The 17007-nt window shown below is 29.6% G+C and overlaps 1 protein-coding gene, 1 long non-coding RNA gene and 1 pseudogene across 2 annotated transcripts; 1 reads left to right on the forward strand and 2 right to left on the reverse strand.

The window, feature by feature from the left end:
• Positions 1–267: 267 nt before the first annotated feature.
• On the reverse strand, positions 268–1547 carry LOC100776411 (VQ motif-containing protein 4). The gene has a single exon (XM_003542693.5). The coding sequence runs from the start codon at positions 1354–1356 to the stop codon at positions 511–513; it is 846 nt and encodes a 281-aa protein (XP_003542741.1). The 5' UTR covers positions 1357–1547; the 3' UTR covers positions 268–510.
• Positions 1548–10881: 9334 nt separating this feature from the next.
• LOC100776944 (60S ribosomal protein L30-like) lies at positions 10882–11218 on the forward strand (annotated as a pseudogene).
• A 1784-nt stretch (positions 11219–13002) lies between these two features.
• LOC106795697 (uncharacterized) lies at positions 13003–13934 on the reverse strand. The gene is made up of 4 exons (XR_005887884.1): positions 13881–13934; positions 13668–13789; positions 13245–13312; positions 13003–13165 (listed from the first exon to the last, which is right to left on the reverse strand). It is a non-coding gene; the product is annotated as an uncharacterized lncRNA (long non-coding RNA).
• Between the last annotated feature and the right edge of the window lie 3073 nt (positions 13935–17007).

Here is a 17007-nt window from a genome sequence, read left to right on the forward strand (position 1 = left end):
CCAAAAGTCCAAAACGAAGAACCGAAATTTACGGTTGATAGTAGTAAAAAACTTTTACTCTCATTAAATTCTCAATGCCCTCATCGGCATGGCTCCTAATAATTGACGAATTTATTATTGATACCCAAAGTTTAATTAAAACTCCACGAACTCAATAATTAGCATTTAGAGCAGCATAAAAAAAACGGTCAAATTAAACTTCCACTCTTCCGCAGTTCCGCTCCCTCTCTTAATTAGCATTAAACAAAGCAAACATAAAAAAAAAAATTGAAGAAAAAAAAGCAAAAATTTACTAGATACAATTGAAGCAAGATTCTTGTTCCATTCTCAGAATAAGCAATTACAAGTTTATCTCCTCTATTTCTCTCATTTTTTTTCCTCCTCATGAATGCCATAAAAACATATATAAGAATCTTACAAGAAAATCTAAATAAGGACAAGGGAAAAGGAAGGAAGTAATTAATAATAATAATAATAATTATTATTATTATTATTTAGCTGTTTGAAAATTTAAGAGGAGGAATTAGAAGAAGCAGAACCTGGGGACGCGTCGGTGGGGAAGAGGGGCAAAAGGCGAGGCTTTTCGTCACGGGGAGTGGAGGCCGGAGAAGGGTGCAAGAAGAACCCTTTCTCCTTGATGGCTTTCTCTTCAGCTGCAGCTTCGATGGCGTCCATTAAAACGGTGCCGTTTTCGTTAAGGAAACGGGATCGGTTGAATGGGTCGGGTATGAGGGGAGTAACAGGGCTGAGAACGAGCGCTGGGAAGTCGAGGATGCTCGGGGAGAGAACCTCGGGTTTTCGCGACGACGGCGAGAACGACGAAACGACGACGTTTTTTATGTTGTTATCGCTGCCGCGGATGAAACCCGAGGTTCCGATGAGAGGGTTGATGTTGAGATTCTTGAGCGAGTTGTTCCTCCGCTCCAAGAGTTTGAAGCCGGTTTGTTTTCTAATGGGTGGGATGTGGCTGTGGGGTTTGCTAGGTTCCGAGTTAGGTTTGGGGGAGGCCGAAGCTGAGGCTTGTTTTGCGGTTTGGGTGGATCCGGTTAACATTTGAACGACTTGTTTGAAGGAGTTGGTGTCGGCTTGGACGAAGGTTGTCGGGTACGGGTTGCCGGATTCGGATCTGGTCACGGATTTCGGAGGGTAGGGTGATGTAGGAGATGGAGGAACAGACACGGTGGTAGGAGTCAGAGGTGGCAGTAATTGGGAGTGGTGGAGTCCATTGTTGTTGCTGCTGGTGCTGCTAGTGCTGCTGTTTGAAGAACTCAAACTGTGGCGCGGCGAAGGAAGAAGGTTCACACGGTGATGGTGGTGGTAGTGGTGGTGCTCTTGGTGGTACCTCGGAGAGTCCATGGTTGACTGAGAAGAAATTAACAAAGAAACGAAAATGAGGGAAAAGGAAAGAAGAAAAAGGAGAAAGAAGAGAAAGAGAAACTTCTCTCTCTCACTCTCTCTCTCTCTCTGTAAAACTTTTTTGGTTTTGCTTTGGTAAGAAATGTATTCGTAGGGCCCTTTTTTTTCTTTGGTTTCTCTGAGAGTGAGAGCAATAGGGCACTGCCTACGCGCTATTTAAGCAGTGTGGACCAAGTGACCAACTAAGCAAGTTTTAAATTTGTTTCATGACATTTAATTTTATTTTTTTCTCTTGCCATATAACTCCATGTTCAGTTAATGATATTTAATGTTTTTTTCTTCTCTTGAATTTAATTTGATTTGATGTGTTAATGAGTCCTAGTCAAATGAACATAAAGAATTGGGGATGTAATTTTTAATGTTTGGGATTTTTTACTATAACTAAAAAAAATTAGCATTTACATGCACACACGCTGTTGACTGTATTTTCTTTTTAAGTGAAAATATTAATTGTTGTAATGGAGAATTTGGATTCTGCAAAATAATAAATGCGGCAGATTCGTTCATTTTATGCACATGACTAATTTATTCACTGTGTTAAAATGTGATTTTGGTTTGCTTGTAATGTACTACTTTCTTACTCCATTTTCTTTTGAGTTAAATTATTAATTGTCATAATGAATTATTTGGACTAAGAAAATGATAAATTTCTCTTGATTTGTTAATGTGGGGGGATCAGATGGGGGAGATTCATTTATTTCATGCACATGAATAATTTGTTACCGTGTTAAAATATGATTTTGGTTTTCTTAGTAAGAAAAATGCTCACAATAGTGTTTTTAACACTTGTTATATGAAGTGAAAATGTTACTGACATTCTTTTTTCAACACTTATTTTATGATTAATTAAAATTTATTGAGAATTATTAATTTTATGAATCTCACTTATCATTTAATAATTTTCTCTCTTTACTTAAATATAAAATTTATTAAACAAATTTCAGCCAATCATGTAAAAAGTGTTACGATCCTATTTATAACACTCCTCTCCTATATATTTTTTATTTTTTAAAAAAAGCTAATATGATGTGAGGATTTGTATATTTTATTTGGGTAATAATGACAATAATATTTGTTAAGGAAAACGATAAATGGACACCCCTTATTAGTCCCATAATGGGAGAGAGAAAAAATAATAAAATATAAATATTATAAGATTGTATGATATGATAAAAAAAATACAGTAATGATAAAATTTAAAATGAAGGGATACATAAGTATAAATATCATAACTAAATAACTAACTGTACATATACATAACAACTGTATCCTTTTCATATGTAAATGGAGACAAAAAAAATTTAAGTGTGCATCCTCATATCAATTCAATAAAAGAATTAATTATTTTTTAAAATCTAAATGCATAAATTTTTTATTTGCTGAATCCTTTCTTTAAAAGCTTAATAATAAAATGCTTATTTGATTCAAAATTTATATAGTTTGATTTCCCTCAAATAAACTATTGACTAGAATATTGTAAATTAAAACATAGGTGTTCAAGATTTTCTACTCCATTAGATGAATTTATCCAATTCAACTCAAGTCAAATTAGTTAAAATCTCACATGATTTTTAGATATTGAGAAACTGAAAAAAATGCATAATAATAATTCTTTAACAATAAAAACCATTAGAAATATACATTGGATCATTCATAATTCTATTAAAACATTCTTACAGTGAAGTATTTAAACTGAATGGCAAATACTCTAATTAGATTTCTTTACTTCTTAAAATAAAAAATTATTTTTAATGAAATAACATGTAAAATGCTATATATACTATATCTAACAATGAATTTTTTTTCTTCTATATACATTAAGGTCAATACATCATGCATGTAATTGCTACTTAAGTCAACTTTATTAAATGTAATAACACAAAATTGAATGATGATAATATTAAAAAATATTTATTAATTAAACATGTATCAATATTATTTTTCAAATAGTTTATATTTTTTTTCTTGTTGTCATGAAAGTGCTTTGTAGCATATATAAACAAATTTCACATATTATTTTCCCTATGACATTTAAATATCACATTACTATTCTAATCCAAGTAAGACCATTGTTGGAATAATTTAACATGATCTTTGCTTTTGAACCCATTTAGAGATTAATACACTATAATGTTTAAGTTTAAACATATTCCTTAACAATAAGTAAAAGTGATTAAAACATCTTTTAAACTAATAAAAAAAACTCGGGTATGACGAAAATGGCAACTCAATATACATTCAAAAAAATTCAACTAACTTTCTAACATTTATCAGAAGGCTAATTTGTAAATTATAACACTTTATGAAGGCTACTTGCTATACAAAGTCAACAAGGAAAAAAAAGTATAACACATTATAACATCATTCAAGCAATATCAGTGCTTTCGAAATTCAATATCCACCATCCACCTTTTAAAGAATATCCTTTCTTAGAAAACTACTCCAAAATTTGTCTATTTCAATTGTATTAACTTACGGAGTGTGTGTGAGCTCTGTAGATCGAGTATGGTACATCCACTTTTTTTAAGTGTTAAAAGAGCATGGAATCATGTGTCTTTGAGGGAAAAAAAGGTGTTTCTTAAGAGATAATCAATGAAGATCTTTGTTGTGTCTCTTAAGTTAATTACTATAAGAGTTAGTGTTTGTTTAGAAGCTTTGAAGTTAGTGTACAATTTGCAAAGGCTTTCTGAAAGAATATTAGTGTATGCTTAAGCCTTAACAGGTTATGGAAAGTAGAATACTTGTGTAATCAAGGTTTATTACAATCTACTTCTCATAACTTTCCAAACGCAAAATTTTAGCTTAAACCTTACATATAAGAACATTTTATTGAGCTTTAAAATTTTATTACAATCCACTTTGTAATTAAGTGATTAATTATAAATATTGGTGACAACATATTATTTGGTTTAATAATAATGGGCTTTTAAGAATCTTTTGATGGTAAGGTGTGAAAACTGAATGTAATGCCTCTATTTTTATTTTTATTAAAGGTGCTTAACTATTTATGAACAACTGAATGTGAACTCAAAATTATGAGAGACATAGTTCGACTCAAAAACATTGAATGTTACTCAGTTGTAACTTTTAATAATTTATTCGGAATGATGGAAAAATACCTAGAACATCCTAAAACACGGTATTGGGTCAAAATAATAAAAACAATCGAGTCAACAGAAAATATTCTAAATTACTAATTCAATTGGTTCCTCTATATATTTATATTTAGTTTATTTTAGTCTCTTTATTATTAAAAAATTCAATTTAATCTCTTAATTTCAAAACTGATACAATATTTTCCTTTTTGTTAACACCATCCCATTTAATTTTTTAACAAAGGTTTCCTAGATGGCATTTTTTTTATTTTGCCACATATACAAAAAGAAAAGTTAACGTTGTTTCTTCCAATTGAATATATGGAAAGGACAACATTGTATCAATTTTGAAAATTACAAGGGACGAAATTCAACTTTTAATAATTAAGGAATCAAATTCAACAGACTAAATTATAAATTTAGCAAAAAATTTAAGCTTAGAATGTTAAAATATAATTGTACTTTTTAAATATTTTTGGAATTCATATGCAAAATGACCAAAATACTTTCAATTGTTAGTAAAATAAGAAAAAGCTATTTTAACCTATAAACATCATATTTTTAGATAAAAAAATATGTATAAGGTTTTATTTATGTATCTATAACAATTCATAATTAATTTTTATTTTTCTTCTGTTAAAAAAATGGAATTTTCTTAATTTTTCCTAAAAATACAATACAATTAATTAAATGATAATTATTTATTTATTTATTTATTTTAGGACTAAATGTTTTCTCCTTAACTAGTACTTGGTGAGTCATCATTACAAATAAGCATTCAATTTTTAATTTACATTTATTATCCTAATTAATTGACAATTATATGAATTAATAGCAAAAAAGCAAAATTTAAAATATACTACGGATAAGAAACACATTATTGTGGCATGTCATGCACAAAAATTAATCACAAATTGAGATACAAAAGGATATTATAACAAACATTTCCAATTAATGTTAATTAAACTATCATTAATAATGTATAAGAATGCATTCATTGATATTAAAAATGAAAACTTTCTCACCTCTCTTTCTTTTCCTTCATCTACACACACACAAAAACACTTTTTTTCACCTTTTCATTTCTTTGTCACTAATACAGTAAAACTAGTTAGTTCTTGGTATTTAGGAGCAAAAAGTCTCAGTTTTATTGATGTTATTGGTGGAAGCTATTCTTTAGTCCCTCTCTTTCTCATTGTGCAAGCTTCTTGAGGTATGGGGAGTGACATGTTTTCTTAGGTTATATAGATATTGGTTTGTTGTTGCCGCAGGTATCATCATAGGTGGTCCAGACAATATATATATATATATATATATCAACATAGTTGAGATTAGTGATAAAAAAAAACAAAGTTGGGATCTTGGTAGTTTTTTTTTATGCATATGTGCATGCCAAGCTTTTATTTTAAAAAAAAAAACATCAGTCGGTTAAAATATTAATATCTCTATGAATTTGATACAATATTAAGTGGGTTGAGATTTGGTTCAAATAGAAAGGTAAAGACAATGAAGTACTGCTGGTATTGTCTTTTAACCATGACATATCATGGGAACCATGCAACGAAGTACGAGTATGCGTTATATGAGTCATAAGTCATATGCATAAGCCTGAGTTTGAGAAACATGATTATTGAGAGAAAAACATGCAAAGAGAACATGTGTCTTTATAGAGATGGGAAAATTAGAATTTTGATGGATTGATTGACTTGGTGTGTTTATGTAACTTATTTTACTAAATAACTTTTTATAAACATTAAATTTAACTATTGGTTCAAGAGTTTTGAGTAAGTAGATAAAATTTATGAAATTTTATATGATTTTAAAATATTTGATATTTTATCAATTAATCTTATTACAGCATATAATATACTTTTTTAAAATAAAAATATTAATATTGACTCTAAGATCGTGTATTTATGAAAGTTCAATTTGTTTAAAATCTAACATACATACATTTTATTTAAAATCTGACATACATATTCAATAACATAATATAGCATGGCTTAATAATTAGATTTAAAACTTTGTATTACAAAAAATTATTGAGGAAAATAAATGTCTAAGACTTATTTTTATCTTTAATAAAATTTTAACTTATTTTCTCAGAAAATATCTCATAGTTATAATAATTAAAATAGATAAAAATTGAGGTTGAGATATTAAATCAAGCTGAGACAGAATCACACTCATCGAGTAGTACTATCGAGAAAGAAAAAAAAGTGAAATAGTAAGAAATAGAAAATAAAAAGTGGTGGAACTTAAACACGCGCCTACAAAAGAAGGTGGGATTGAATAAAAGGGGTTCCAAATGGTAAGGTTGCATTGGTGATAGTAAGAATTTTAGACAAACATGAGTGGGGCTGTTGTTGTTATGTTATGACAGAGAAAAACAGAAAGCGTCAAAAAGAGTTTAATATTTGGCATTGACTCTCAGGCTGCGCCCATGACATGATGATTCTGACTACGGCAAAGCAAAGCAAAATACACCCTCCTAGTGCCTTGTTTGGGACGACTCATATTTTCATCCACTTTTTCATTAATGGTAACAACTCTCCTTATGCAATTAATTCCGGAAAGGAAAGTGTCTAACTAACCATATCATATTTTTATTTGATTTTCTTATCTCCAACATCAAGTTAATCCATTCTCATAGTAATAAGATTTTTTTTTAGGTTTAGTTAATCTTTTTGGTCTTTATACTTATCTCACCTTCATGTTTTATTCTTTAGACTTAAATCTTCTGTTATTTTAATTTATATACAACCAATTTTTTCATATTTTAATGTCTAATGATGTTGGTATACTCACAGAGAAAATTTTATTATTCATAATGATCCTTCTTAACTTAAACAAGAATATTTCTTGTATATCTATCATAAATTAAGTTTTCAAAACAGTGTAAAATCATATAAGAACTAGTAAAATATAAAAAAATTTGTAGGTATAAAAATTTGATTTGCAAGGTGTGGATAAGTGTAGGCATCAAATGATTAATTATTTAATAATAACTTGTAATTTCACATTTACCCCTTATGTCCCACTAGCATGCTGAAAACATACATACATATCACAGGTTGTTCAGCCTTGTAAAAACTTATTTGGTACGGTGGCAGTTAAAGATTCTTAGAATTTATTGTCCCCACCCTCCTCTATGATATGTAGATGATAATTTAGTTGCTAAAGTTTGTAAACAAAGCTATATCCGGTTTTGTCTGTTAAGGATGAAAAAGGTTATGAATTGGGGTATAAATTTAATTTTTTTCCAAATTAAGATTCATAAAGAACAGATTAGACAAATGTCTTGGTTGATCCTTCCAAGTTAAGGTCTTGCAGAGGAGAAGGTCCGAATTTGTTTTTATATGCCAAAATGTTAATGCTATTAGCATTCACTTTCCTAGTATTACAACAGTATTAGAAATATTTTTCTTATAATCATTATTACCTAACAATCCCTATCTCTCCTTCTTGTCCTTCTTCTTCATCTTTAAGATGAAATAATTGACTATTTCTTACCTTCAATAATTTGATAACCATATGAAGGATCAAATTCCGTTAGTAAGATATCTCTTCTAGAGTTCCATTTGGGGTGTTGATGTGCAAAATAATTCCCTTCTAATTTTTGTTCTTTGTATTAGAAAAGTGAGGAGAGATACATAAAGCACCTGATTGATGTGGCCGGAGATCATAGATCTCAAAGAACAAAAGAGTACAATAAAAACAACTCATACTATAATTGATTGATTTGATTAAAGATACAATGAAAATGTGGAAGTGCTATATATATAGAACTTATTTCTGACAAATTATAACAACTCTAAACACTTTTGATTACTTGTCCAACAAAAAGAAAATTCAATTTTGAAACAGTTGACTATTTTTATGCAACCTAATATTACCTATAAAAATACTAATGAAGAAAAAAATGACAGTTAACGACTGTTAGAGAGGACAAAAATTTCTGAAGTTCGAATTCCAAGTTTGATTAAATCATCAATGCCATTGAGGTGGGGTGCTAAGAGTTTGAGGACATTCTTTTCAAATACCTTTGCTTTTCTACAAGTCAGACATATTGAAGTTGATGCTTAATTCCCAATTCCAGAATCCTAAGCTACATTTGCTGGCAAGAAAAAAGTGAAAGTGAGTGGTGAATCCAATTCCCCTAATTTTTTTGTATTAAAATAAAAGGCTAAAAGACTACAAATGCTGTAAAATGATGGGAAGAAAAAGGAAGGGACCACATCACAGTGTCTAAGTGCAACATTTAGCAAAATATCGAGGTGCTCTAATAATCGAAAAAGAGTCCATTTATGTTTCGACAGTGCTACATGTAGCCACAAAAACACGTTTTACCACAATATTGATTCCAAAGAATTGACAAGTTCGCACGCATTATGAAAACGTAAAGTTCTTTATTGCTGCACATGGTCGTACGTTTCATACACTACATTTATATATTGAAATTTCAAGTCTATGGAGTAAGGATAAAAAATAATGTTAGTGGATAAACTAGAAAACTTGTTGGACATGTTGTAGGTCATTAGCAATTAACTTTGTCAACATCTACCATTAATGTAAGAATATAAAAGTCAGAACATTGAATATTATAAATAAGGCTTTCCGAATTAGTACTCAATCATTTAGGAAAAATACTATCAACCCAAAATATAAAGTCTTTGAAAGGCTTATTGCCTGATAGAAAAGCATACCGAGAGGAGCTAACTATATATTAATTTAAATTGAACTATGCCAATATGGTAGGCGAAAACTCATTTAAAATTATAGAGGTTTTGAATATTTCAATTTTCAACCCCGTAGGAGGGATCCATATGCAAAAGAGGAGTAAAAAATTAAAGCAAATAAAATAGCTGGAATGACGTTAGGATTGGCTCCTTAGTGTTTCTACAAGAAGATGCTAGCATGCCCAATTTGATGACAAGATAAATAGTTATTTCTAGTGAGAAAATCAATCCTTTGAAATTCGAAGGATAGATATAATAATTAGATGATACTATTAAACAAGCTCATAAAGTTGTTCTTGAGATAACCTTTCTTCTGACTAGTACAGTACTAACATGATTGCACGCTGAATTTTTAGAAGAACTTTAAGTTTTACTGTAAAATTCTTGCCATTGTTGACATTGTTTATTGTCCTTTTACCTTTGATCTCAACGTCCTCATCTCCTATGCCTACAAGTCCTTCCTCATTCGTTGATCACTTTCTCCTTCTGCCCTATTGATTCCTAAATCCTCTTTCATTTTTTATTCAATTTTCTATGTTAATGACTATTCATTGAAGAAATTAAAAAAATATAATTGATGTTGGATTAGCTTAAATGTTTAGTTGTTTTATTTGTTGTGCATGCATCTATTTTTTTTTATATATAGGAATTAAACACAGCATCAAATTAAAGAATTTATAACACTTAGTTATTATCTTGTTTAATCAATTGAACTAAGCTGCTTTCATAATTATTAATGTGTTCGGATTTAAGTTTAAGATTCACATTTTGTAACAATTCCTGTCTAGAATCTCTCAATATGCAAAAATAAATATTTTTTATTTATGTTCTGGAACATAGATCAACTTAAAGCAAAAAGTACACACTTATGCGTTATTAGTGGACTCGGGAGCACCAAACCAAATATGTTAGTATTTGTGTTTACAACTTTTCTTTTTTTGCTTTAAGTATATTATTGCAACATTAAGACTTCCTTTTGTCTTGTTACTTTTGTGTACTTATTATACATTGCTCAAATTATACTTCTCCTTATTTTGTTCGTCTGTTCTCATTTGACTTCTTTTGATCTCAAATAGTATAGAAGAAGTAACTTCACCCGAGCTAAGCAAATGCTCATAACAGACAACTCAAGGATACCTCTTTTCAGATAAATAATTGAATGTTATATTCCTGAAAAAAGAAAATTAGAGTTTACACGCGCATTAGTCAATAACTCATGATTAACGATTTCTGTTAAGTAATGTAGTATATGACAATATCTATTCATTACACTTTGTATTTTCACAAGAACATATGTTCTTTTCTATATTTTTTTACTTAAAATGAGCCCTAAAAACTAATGCTAATAAAACTATTTTGAAGAATCTTTAACTAAACTGATAAAAAATAAATAAATTAATGAACCAATTAGATCTTCATCCTTTTGATTAGAAAAAGGGTTGAATCAAATAGTGTTCCGTTATTTGTAGCGGTGAAAGAAAATTATGTCTACATGATTAATTTGTCATACTTTTTTATATGTTTAATGATTAAATTTAAATTTATTAATTCTTAAAAGATTAATTTTATTAGTGTCTCATATTTCCATTCACCGTCATCTCTTCCCTCTAGGGTTTCTCCTCTTCTCAACAATGGTTGCCGCCAAGAAGACCCATGAGAGCATCAACAAGAGGCTCCTTCTTGTCATGAAGTGTGGCAAATACATACACCCTCGGTTATAAGACCGTTCTCAAATCCCTTAGGAGCTCCAAAGGGAAATTAATTATCATTGCTAACAACTGCACCCCTTTGAGGAAATCAGAGATTGAATACTATGCTATGTTGGCAAAGGTTGGAGTTCATCATTACAAATGTGGACTTGGGCACTGCATGCGGCAAATATTACAGAGTGTGCTGCCTTAGCATAATAGCATTATTGATCCTGGTGATTCGGATATCATTATTAAGACATTGCCTGGCGAACAGTAAAGTAGTGATAAAGTTCCTTGCTTGTTATTTTCTGGTTTTATTTGATTCAGATTTTGAAAGAATATCTGATTGAGTTGTAGACTTTGGTGTAAGGTGCATGGTTTTTGGGTATTCTTGATGGGTAAAAAAAAAAACTTCTTGAACAAATTTGATTATTTATATATAAAAAATCCAAATATGCTGAAGAAACTTGTCAGAGGGAGTTTTTCTTTATATATTTTTTGTTTCGTTTAAATATGTTGATGATATTTGTGATACTAATATTTTTTTAATTTATTGTTATCTGATTTTTTTGAAATTTAATTTTTTTATCTGATATTGTTTAAGTGATGTTTGATAAATTAATCCAGTTTTAACATACTAAGATTAAAAATAGGTATCAAAAGCAAAATTTAAAAAACGTAAAGTAAAATAAAAAAAATTAGATAGTAAATTGAAAAGGAAATATATTATAAATATGAAAAATATATTTAAATATTTTTATTTTAATCTAAACTCATATATATATATATATATATATATATATATATATTAAAGAGTCTTTTTTTTTTCAATAGCAGCGACATGCTTCGGATTTCAAGGGATAGGCCAAGATTCCCTGCAAGATACACTCACAAAGGATTTCTCCATATAAAAATTACTCATAGTCCCTATGTGAATAGGGAATTTCCATGGGAGGAATAACCATTATGGCGTCATGGCGTGTTTACATTTTAGACATGATGAAAAATAAAATAGAAATCATAAGTTATCGTCTTAATAAATATCACTCTGATATGAAGAACAAAAAATAGTCCCAGTCTTATTTTTCAAACCTTAGTAGTTGATACAAGTAGTTCAGAACTTACGTCTTTCAAATGAAATTTGGGGTTCAGTCTTCAAATTTAGGGACAGAATTGTAATTAGAAATATTACTTCATTCAAAATGGACCAAACTCAAAAGAGGAAAACTAGTTGAGAATTAAATAAAAGCTTCATATACCTCCAATTTATACTAAAACAAAAACATGAATCATCCCTAGAGTATCCAAGTATCTGGGTATTGAGTATTGAATGCATATCCGATACAATATCTATGGCAAATGCAAATATGTGTGCTTTATAGTATAACCACCAAATATATAGAACCATGTGTAAGCTCAAGTCATTTAATATAAAAAAAATGTGGAACATTATACCCACGTTTTGCATTGTGGAAGCTTCTTGCTTCGATATGAGGCCAAATTTTTAAGTTTGTCCCAAAGTTGGACACAAAAGCATAGTATGCATAACTGGACGCATTACACTTCCTATCCTAAAACAACCCACTTTGAGAAAGTTATAATAGCCGTTGGATGCGTGTTGTTTTAAATCGTGCGGTTCTTTTTTTGTAAAGGCTAAACAAATATGTTGGAAAACCAATCGCCCCCGGACCCAAACAAAAGTCCCAACTTTTTTTATATTAAATATATTGAAGTAGAAAATTTTATAATTTACATTCGACTAGGGTGGGGGCTTTTATCATAGAAAAAATGTTTTTAGTTGTTATATTTTATAATTTTTTTAATGAATATTTTAGTCTTAAGTTTTTTAAAAAAATAGTATTTTTAATCTTTCACACAGATACCATGTAAGAAAATAGTGTTAATAAAGATTGTTCCAAGGGACTAAAAATATTTATTTTTAAAATTTCAAAAATTAAAATGTTCAGATGGTAAAATATATGAATTTTATAAAATAAAAGGATTCAAAACATATTTTTCGATATAACTTACATTCAAATGTTGCAAAAGAAAAGTGGCAAAACAAATGTTGCACAAATGTAAACAGAAAAAGGATCTATTTCATCTTTCCCCCACCCAATGTTTGGGCATAAAGCACGAATCTATGAGTGAATTAAACAGAAGTATGTCCCTACTGTTCCTCATGTGCTGAATTGACTTCCTTAATTATTGGAGTGTTCAGCTCCTGCAATTAATATTTAGTGTTCCTACTAAAAAACACATCTCCCATAGGTTGGTAAATGAGATAAAACAGATAAATGTACCTATTTTAGTGTGACCATGAGCTGACACAAACTTCATGAAGCTTTCGCATAAGCATTTCTTCTTCGACCTAACAACCAGAACCAAAAAAATATTAACACAGAAATAAACCAAAACTATCTAATTGTATACATCAGGCAACATCATCAAAAGGGGCAACCAATTTATATTTGGACATAGACAGATTGCTAAATCCCAAAACTCAACATTATGATCCAGTCCAGAATTAGAACAACTTAACACTTTAACAAGGTTTTCCTCTCCACTTCTGTGGAATAAACCCATTTGCAATTGATGTTACTGAACATAATACATAGCACGTATAAGATTAATCAGAGAAATAGTAGATAAAATCAATAGGCTAGAATATTTTGCAGCACGAAACTGGAATCAAAGGGTCTAGGTTGATCACATAATAAGTTTACCATCAGAAATCATTAGTATCACTTTGCAAAGACACAGGAGTAGTCTACAACGTGATATAAGCATTTTGTGCAGAGGATAAATCAGACAAAGAGCTGATAAATAAATTGGCCAGATTGTTATGCTGCAAGAAATTAAAATCAAATGAGCCAGAATTATGAGTTAATAATTTACCATCATAAAATAATAACACATTGTAAAATCAATAATTTTACCCTCTTAGTCACATGTCGTGTTCACAACTTGACATCGTTAGCAGAACAAAAGAGTTGTTGCTTTCCTAAATTTGTAGCAGAATAAAGCATATATAAACAAGTGGTGTAAGAAAACAAAACCCAATACCCAAGTAAAGAATTTCGAGGAGAAAATATTACAACCTGAATTTTTTGCAATTCATGTAACATTGATCTATATGGTTCCCTAAAGACCTCATTCTGCTTGTCCTTATGCCTGTTTACCAGAAACATAAGAATAGAATATTAATTAAAAAACAGTTAAAAAAAATATAGCAGCAATTAATTAATGAGTTAACCAGAAATTCACAATGAGTTAATCATATTATGAAAGCACCCAGGGTAGAAGGGGGAATGTACATCAATAACTCTCCAGAGGCTCTCTTGTGTCAAATTTTCCAGGTTCCAATTTCCATCCTGATAAAGATAAAATTAATCAAAAGCGAAAGGGAACATTTTTGCTTAATTTTGGGACATGTTAAACGAGGCCCATAAAATATATGGCTTTGTGTGTGTGTTGTCTTCCAAAGAAAGGCTCTACTCCTCTCTGGGCCTACAATGGCCCAAACAAAAGAGCAGAGTCTGTTGAAAATGCCCATTTTTAGTAGTAGATTATAATATATATATATAGTTTTGCACATAAAATTAATAATAAATATTTTTTTAAAACTTTTTATTTATTAAATAATTATGTAAAAAAAAAAAATCAACCCCTTTAATACGCTTCTGAATTCGTTTTTGATCTTTATTCAGAGGTTTCAAATCATGCGTAATTCATGTCCCACCATCACCTATCCAATCATCTGTCCAGAAGCAAATGCTGCTGCCATCTCCTAATTGCCATTGCAAAGATTGTGAGATTTTTTCCCAACAGAATTTACTACCCTCTTCCAGCAATTTGAGGAATTTTTAGCAAGTTCCATGAGAGGTAAAATCTCCACATCGGTATTTACCTCTCAGGGAACTTTACCCATAATTTATCCCTTAATGCATATTTCCCAAGCCAAGTTTTGCATATAAGCATCATTTAGCTAGAAAGGTTTATTGCTACATACACACAAGTAAATCTGTTCATGCATGACATTATATTGCAACTTTAGTAAGTGCGGGATGGACAAGATAATTACCAATTACCATACAATGTGAAGAACTCTTCACAGAGTTCACAATCATGGTATCAGTGGATTAATTTTTGTGGGATTATTTCAATTTAACAAAAATCTCAAGTTATGAATGTTGTGTTAAATATTTGAAAGAAAAATTTAAATAAAAATGTTAAAATACTTTTTTCGTCTTTGTAAATTATTATTTTTTCATTTTTATCTTCACAAACTTATTTATTTCGTTTAAGTCCTTACAAAATATGTTTATTTTATTTTTTTTCTTTAAAATATTTTAAATGATATTTTTTCATTGTTTAAAATATTTTTTTTACTATTCAAAACACTATTTAAGGTGTCTAATAGACGAAAAAAATAAATATATTTTATAAAGACTAAAAAAATTTATAAAAAGACAAAAATATAAAAAAAAACACTAAATTACTTCAACCAAAAATATATTTATATGGCAAAAAGAAATACCTGGGTTCTACAAGAAGAAAAAAAATACTGTATTGTATTATTCAGGGTTTTGAGTCTTTTGACAGGACCGGTGAAGTAAAAACCGTGGTCCAAAAAATCATATCTTAGCCTTGATATCTCCTTTTCCTTTTACTCATTGGGATCACAAAAGTAAATTTCATTAGAAGCGTCGCGAAATCGAGTAATGATTAGGATGTTGTCGGTCGATTTGGTTAAAAACATTAACTATTTTCCTCAACTAAATATGCCTTGAAACAATCCAACTTGAGGTCACGCATTCATATTGAAGGGTCTCATCTTTTTCTCTCTTAAACCCTAATAATGATGTAGTGGGCATTTTTAAAAAACGTTTTCAAAAAGTTTATATCATATTTTTTGAATTTAATGTTTAAACATTAATTGTATAAAATATATTGTCATCTAATCACAAATTATTATTTTAATTATTATAAAATAATCATTTTAAAATTTAATAAACTCATCATATATAATTAATTATAATTAAATGACGGTAGTGCATAACCTTTTAGTATGGTATTTTTTCTCTCTTACTTTTTGGTCCGTTCCATAGAGTCTTTTAAAAATTTGGTGTTACCGTCTTTTAGCAATCTGTAATTATCCAAAGTCGAAAAATCCAGTTTGTAATTGAAGTCAATTTCGTTAATGATTTGGTTACCTTGGAGGTAATTAGGAATTTGGGGGGACCCAAACTAGGCTTATCCATATATGATATGGACCCATGTTAGTTGTACAAATCCTATGACCTGTGTACACCACACTACCTACATACAGACCAAGGTTTAACTTCAAGGCTGGAAGAATAATAAATGTGTATGTATCTTAATGGAACAAATCATAGCTTAAAGAAGGAGTGATATTGAACATGAGTGTGCAGATATATATAGCTTAATGCTTGTATTTGGTTACAACAGAAATGGACCAGGGAAATTTTGAAAGGAGACAAGGAAAGAAGGAAGAGAAATCGAGAACAGATAAAAATAAATAAAACTAATAATTTAACACCGTGGAAATCAAGAGAGAAGAAAAAAAAAAGTGAGTCTCACCGTGATTTAGAACATACTTAAATTGTAATCTATGTATTATGCGCGGATTTTAAAATCAAATCCAATAGCTAATACAAACAGAAAGTAAAAGACAGGATGAAAATGCTTGCAAACCTTTCTTTGATTTCAATGTTTGTTTATAACGTTTATCCACATTTATACTTACTTTCTCCATTGACAAATGAAATTTTCTATAGTAACATATTTTTTCATGTAAAATATTTAGTTGTTTTTTTTGTTCCGTATCTATTATCAATTGTTTTCACATGGAAGCCAATTGATTATCAAATTTGATAACCAATTGCTTTAGATTTTGAAGGAAGACAATCGATTATCAAGTTAGTAATCAATTAAAAACTGTTTTTTATTCTATTCAGATTTTTCTCTTTATTTCTCTCAAGCTTAGCATTCTTATTTTCATTTATTTTATTATTTACTTTTTCTCTCTCTCTACCAAAACAC

Source organism: Glycine max, chromosome 13, assembly GCF_000004515.6.
Source record: "Glycine max cultivar Williams 82 chromosome 13, Glycine_max_v4.0, whole genome shotgun sequence".
Taxonomy (NCBI): Eukaryota; Viridiplantae; Streptophyta; class Magnoliopsida; order Fabales; family Fabaceae; genus Glycine; species Glycine max.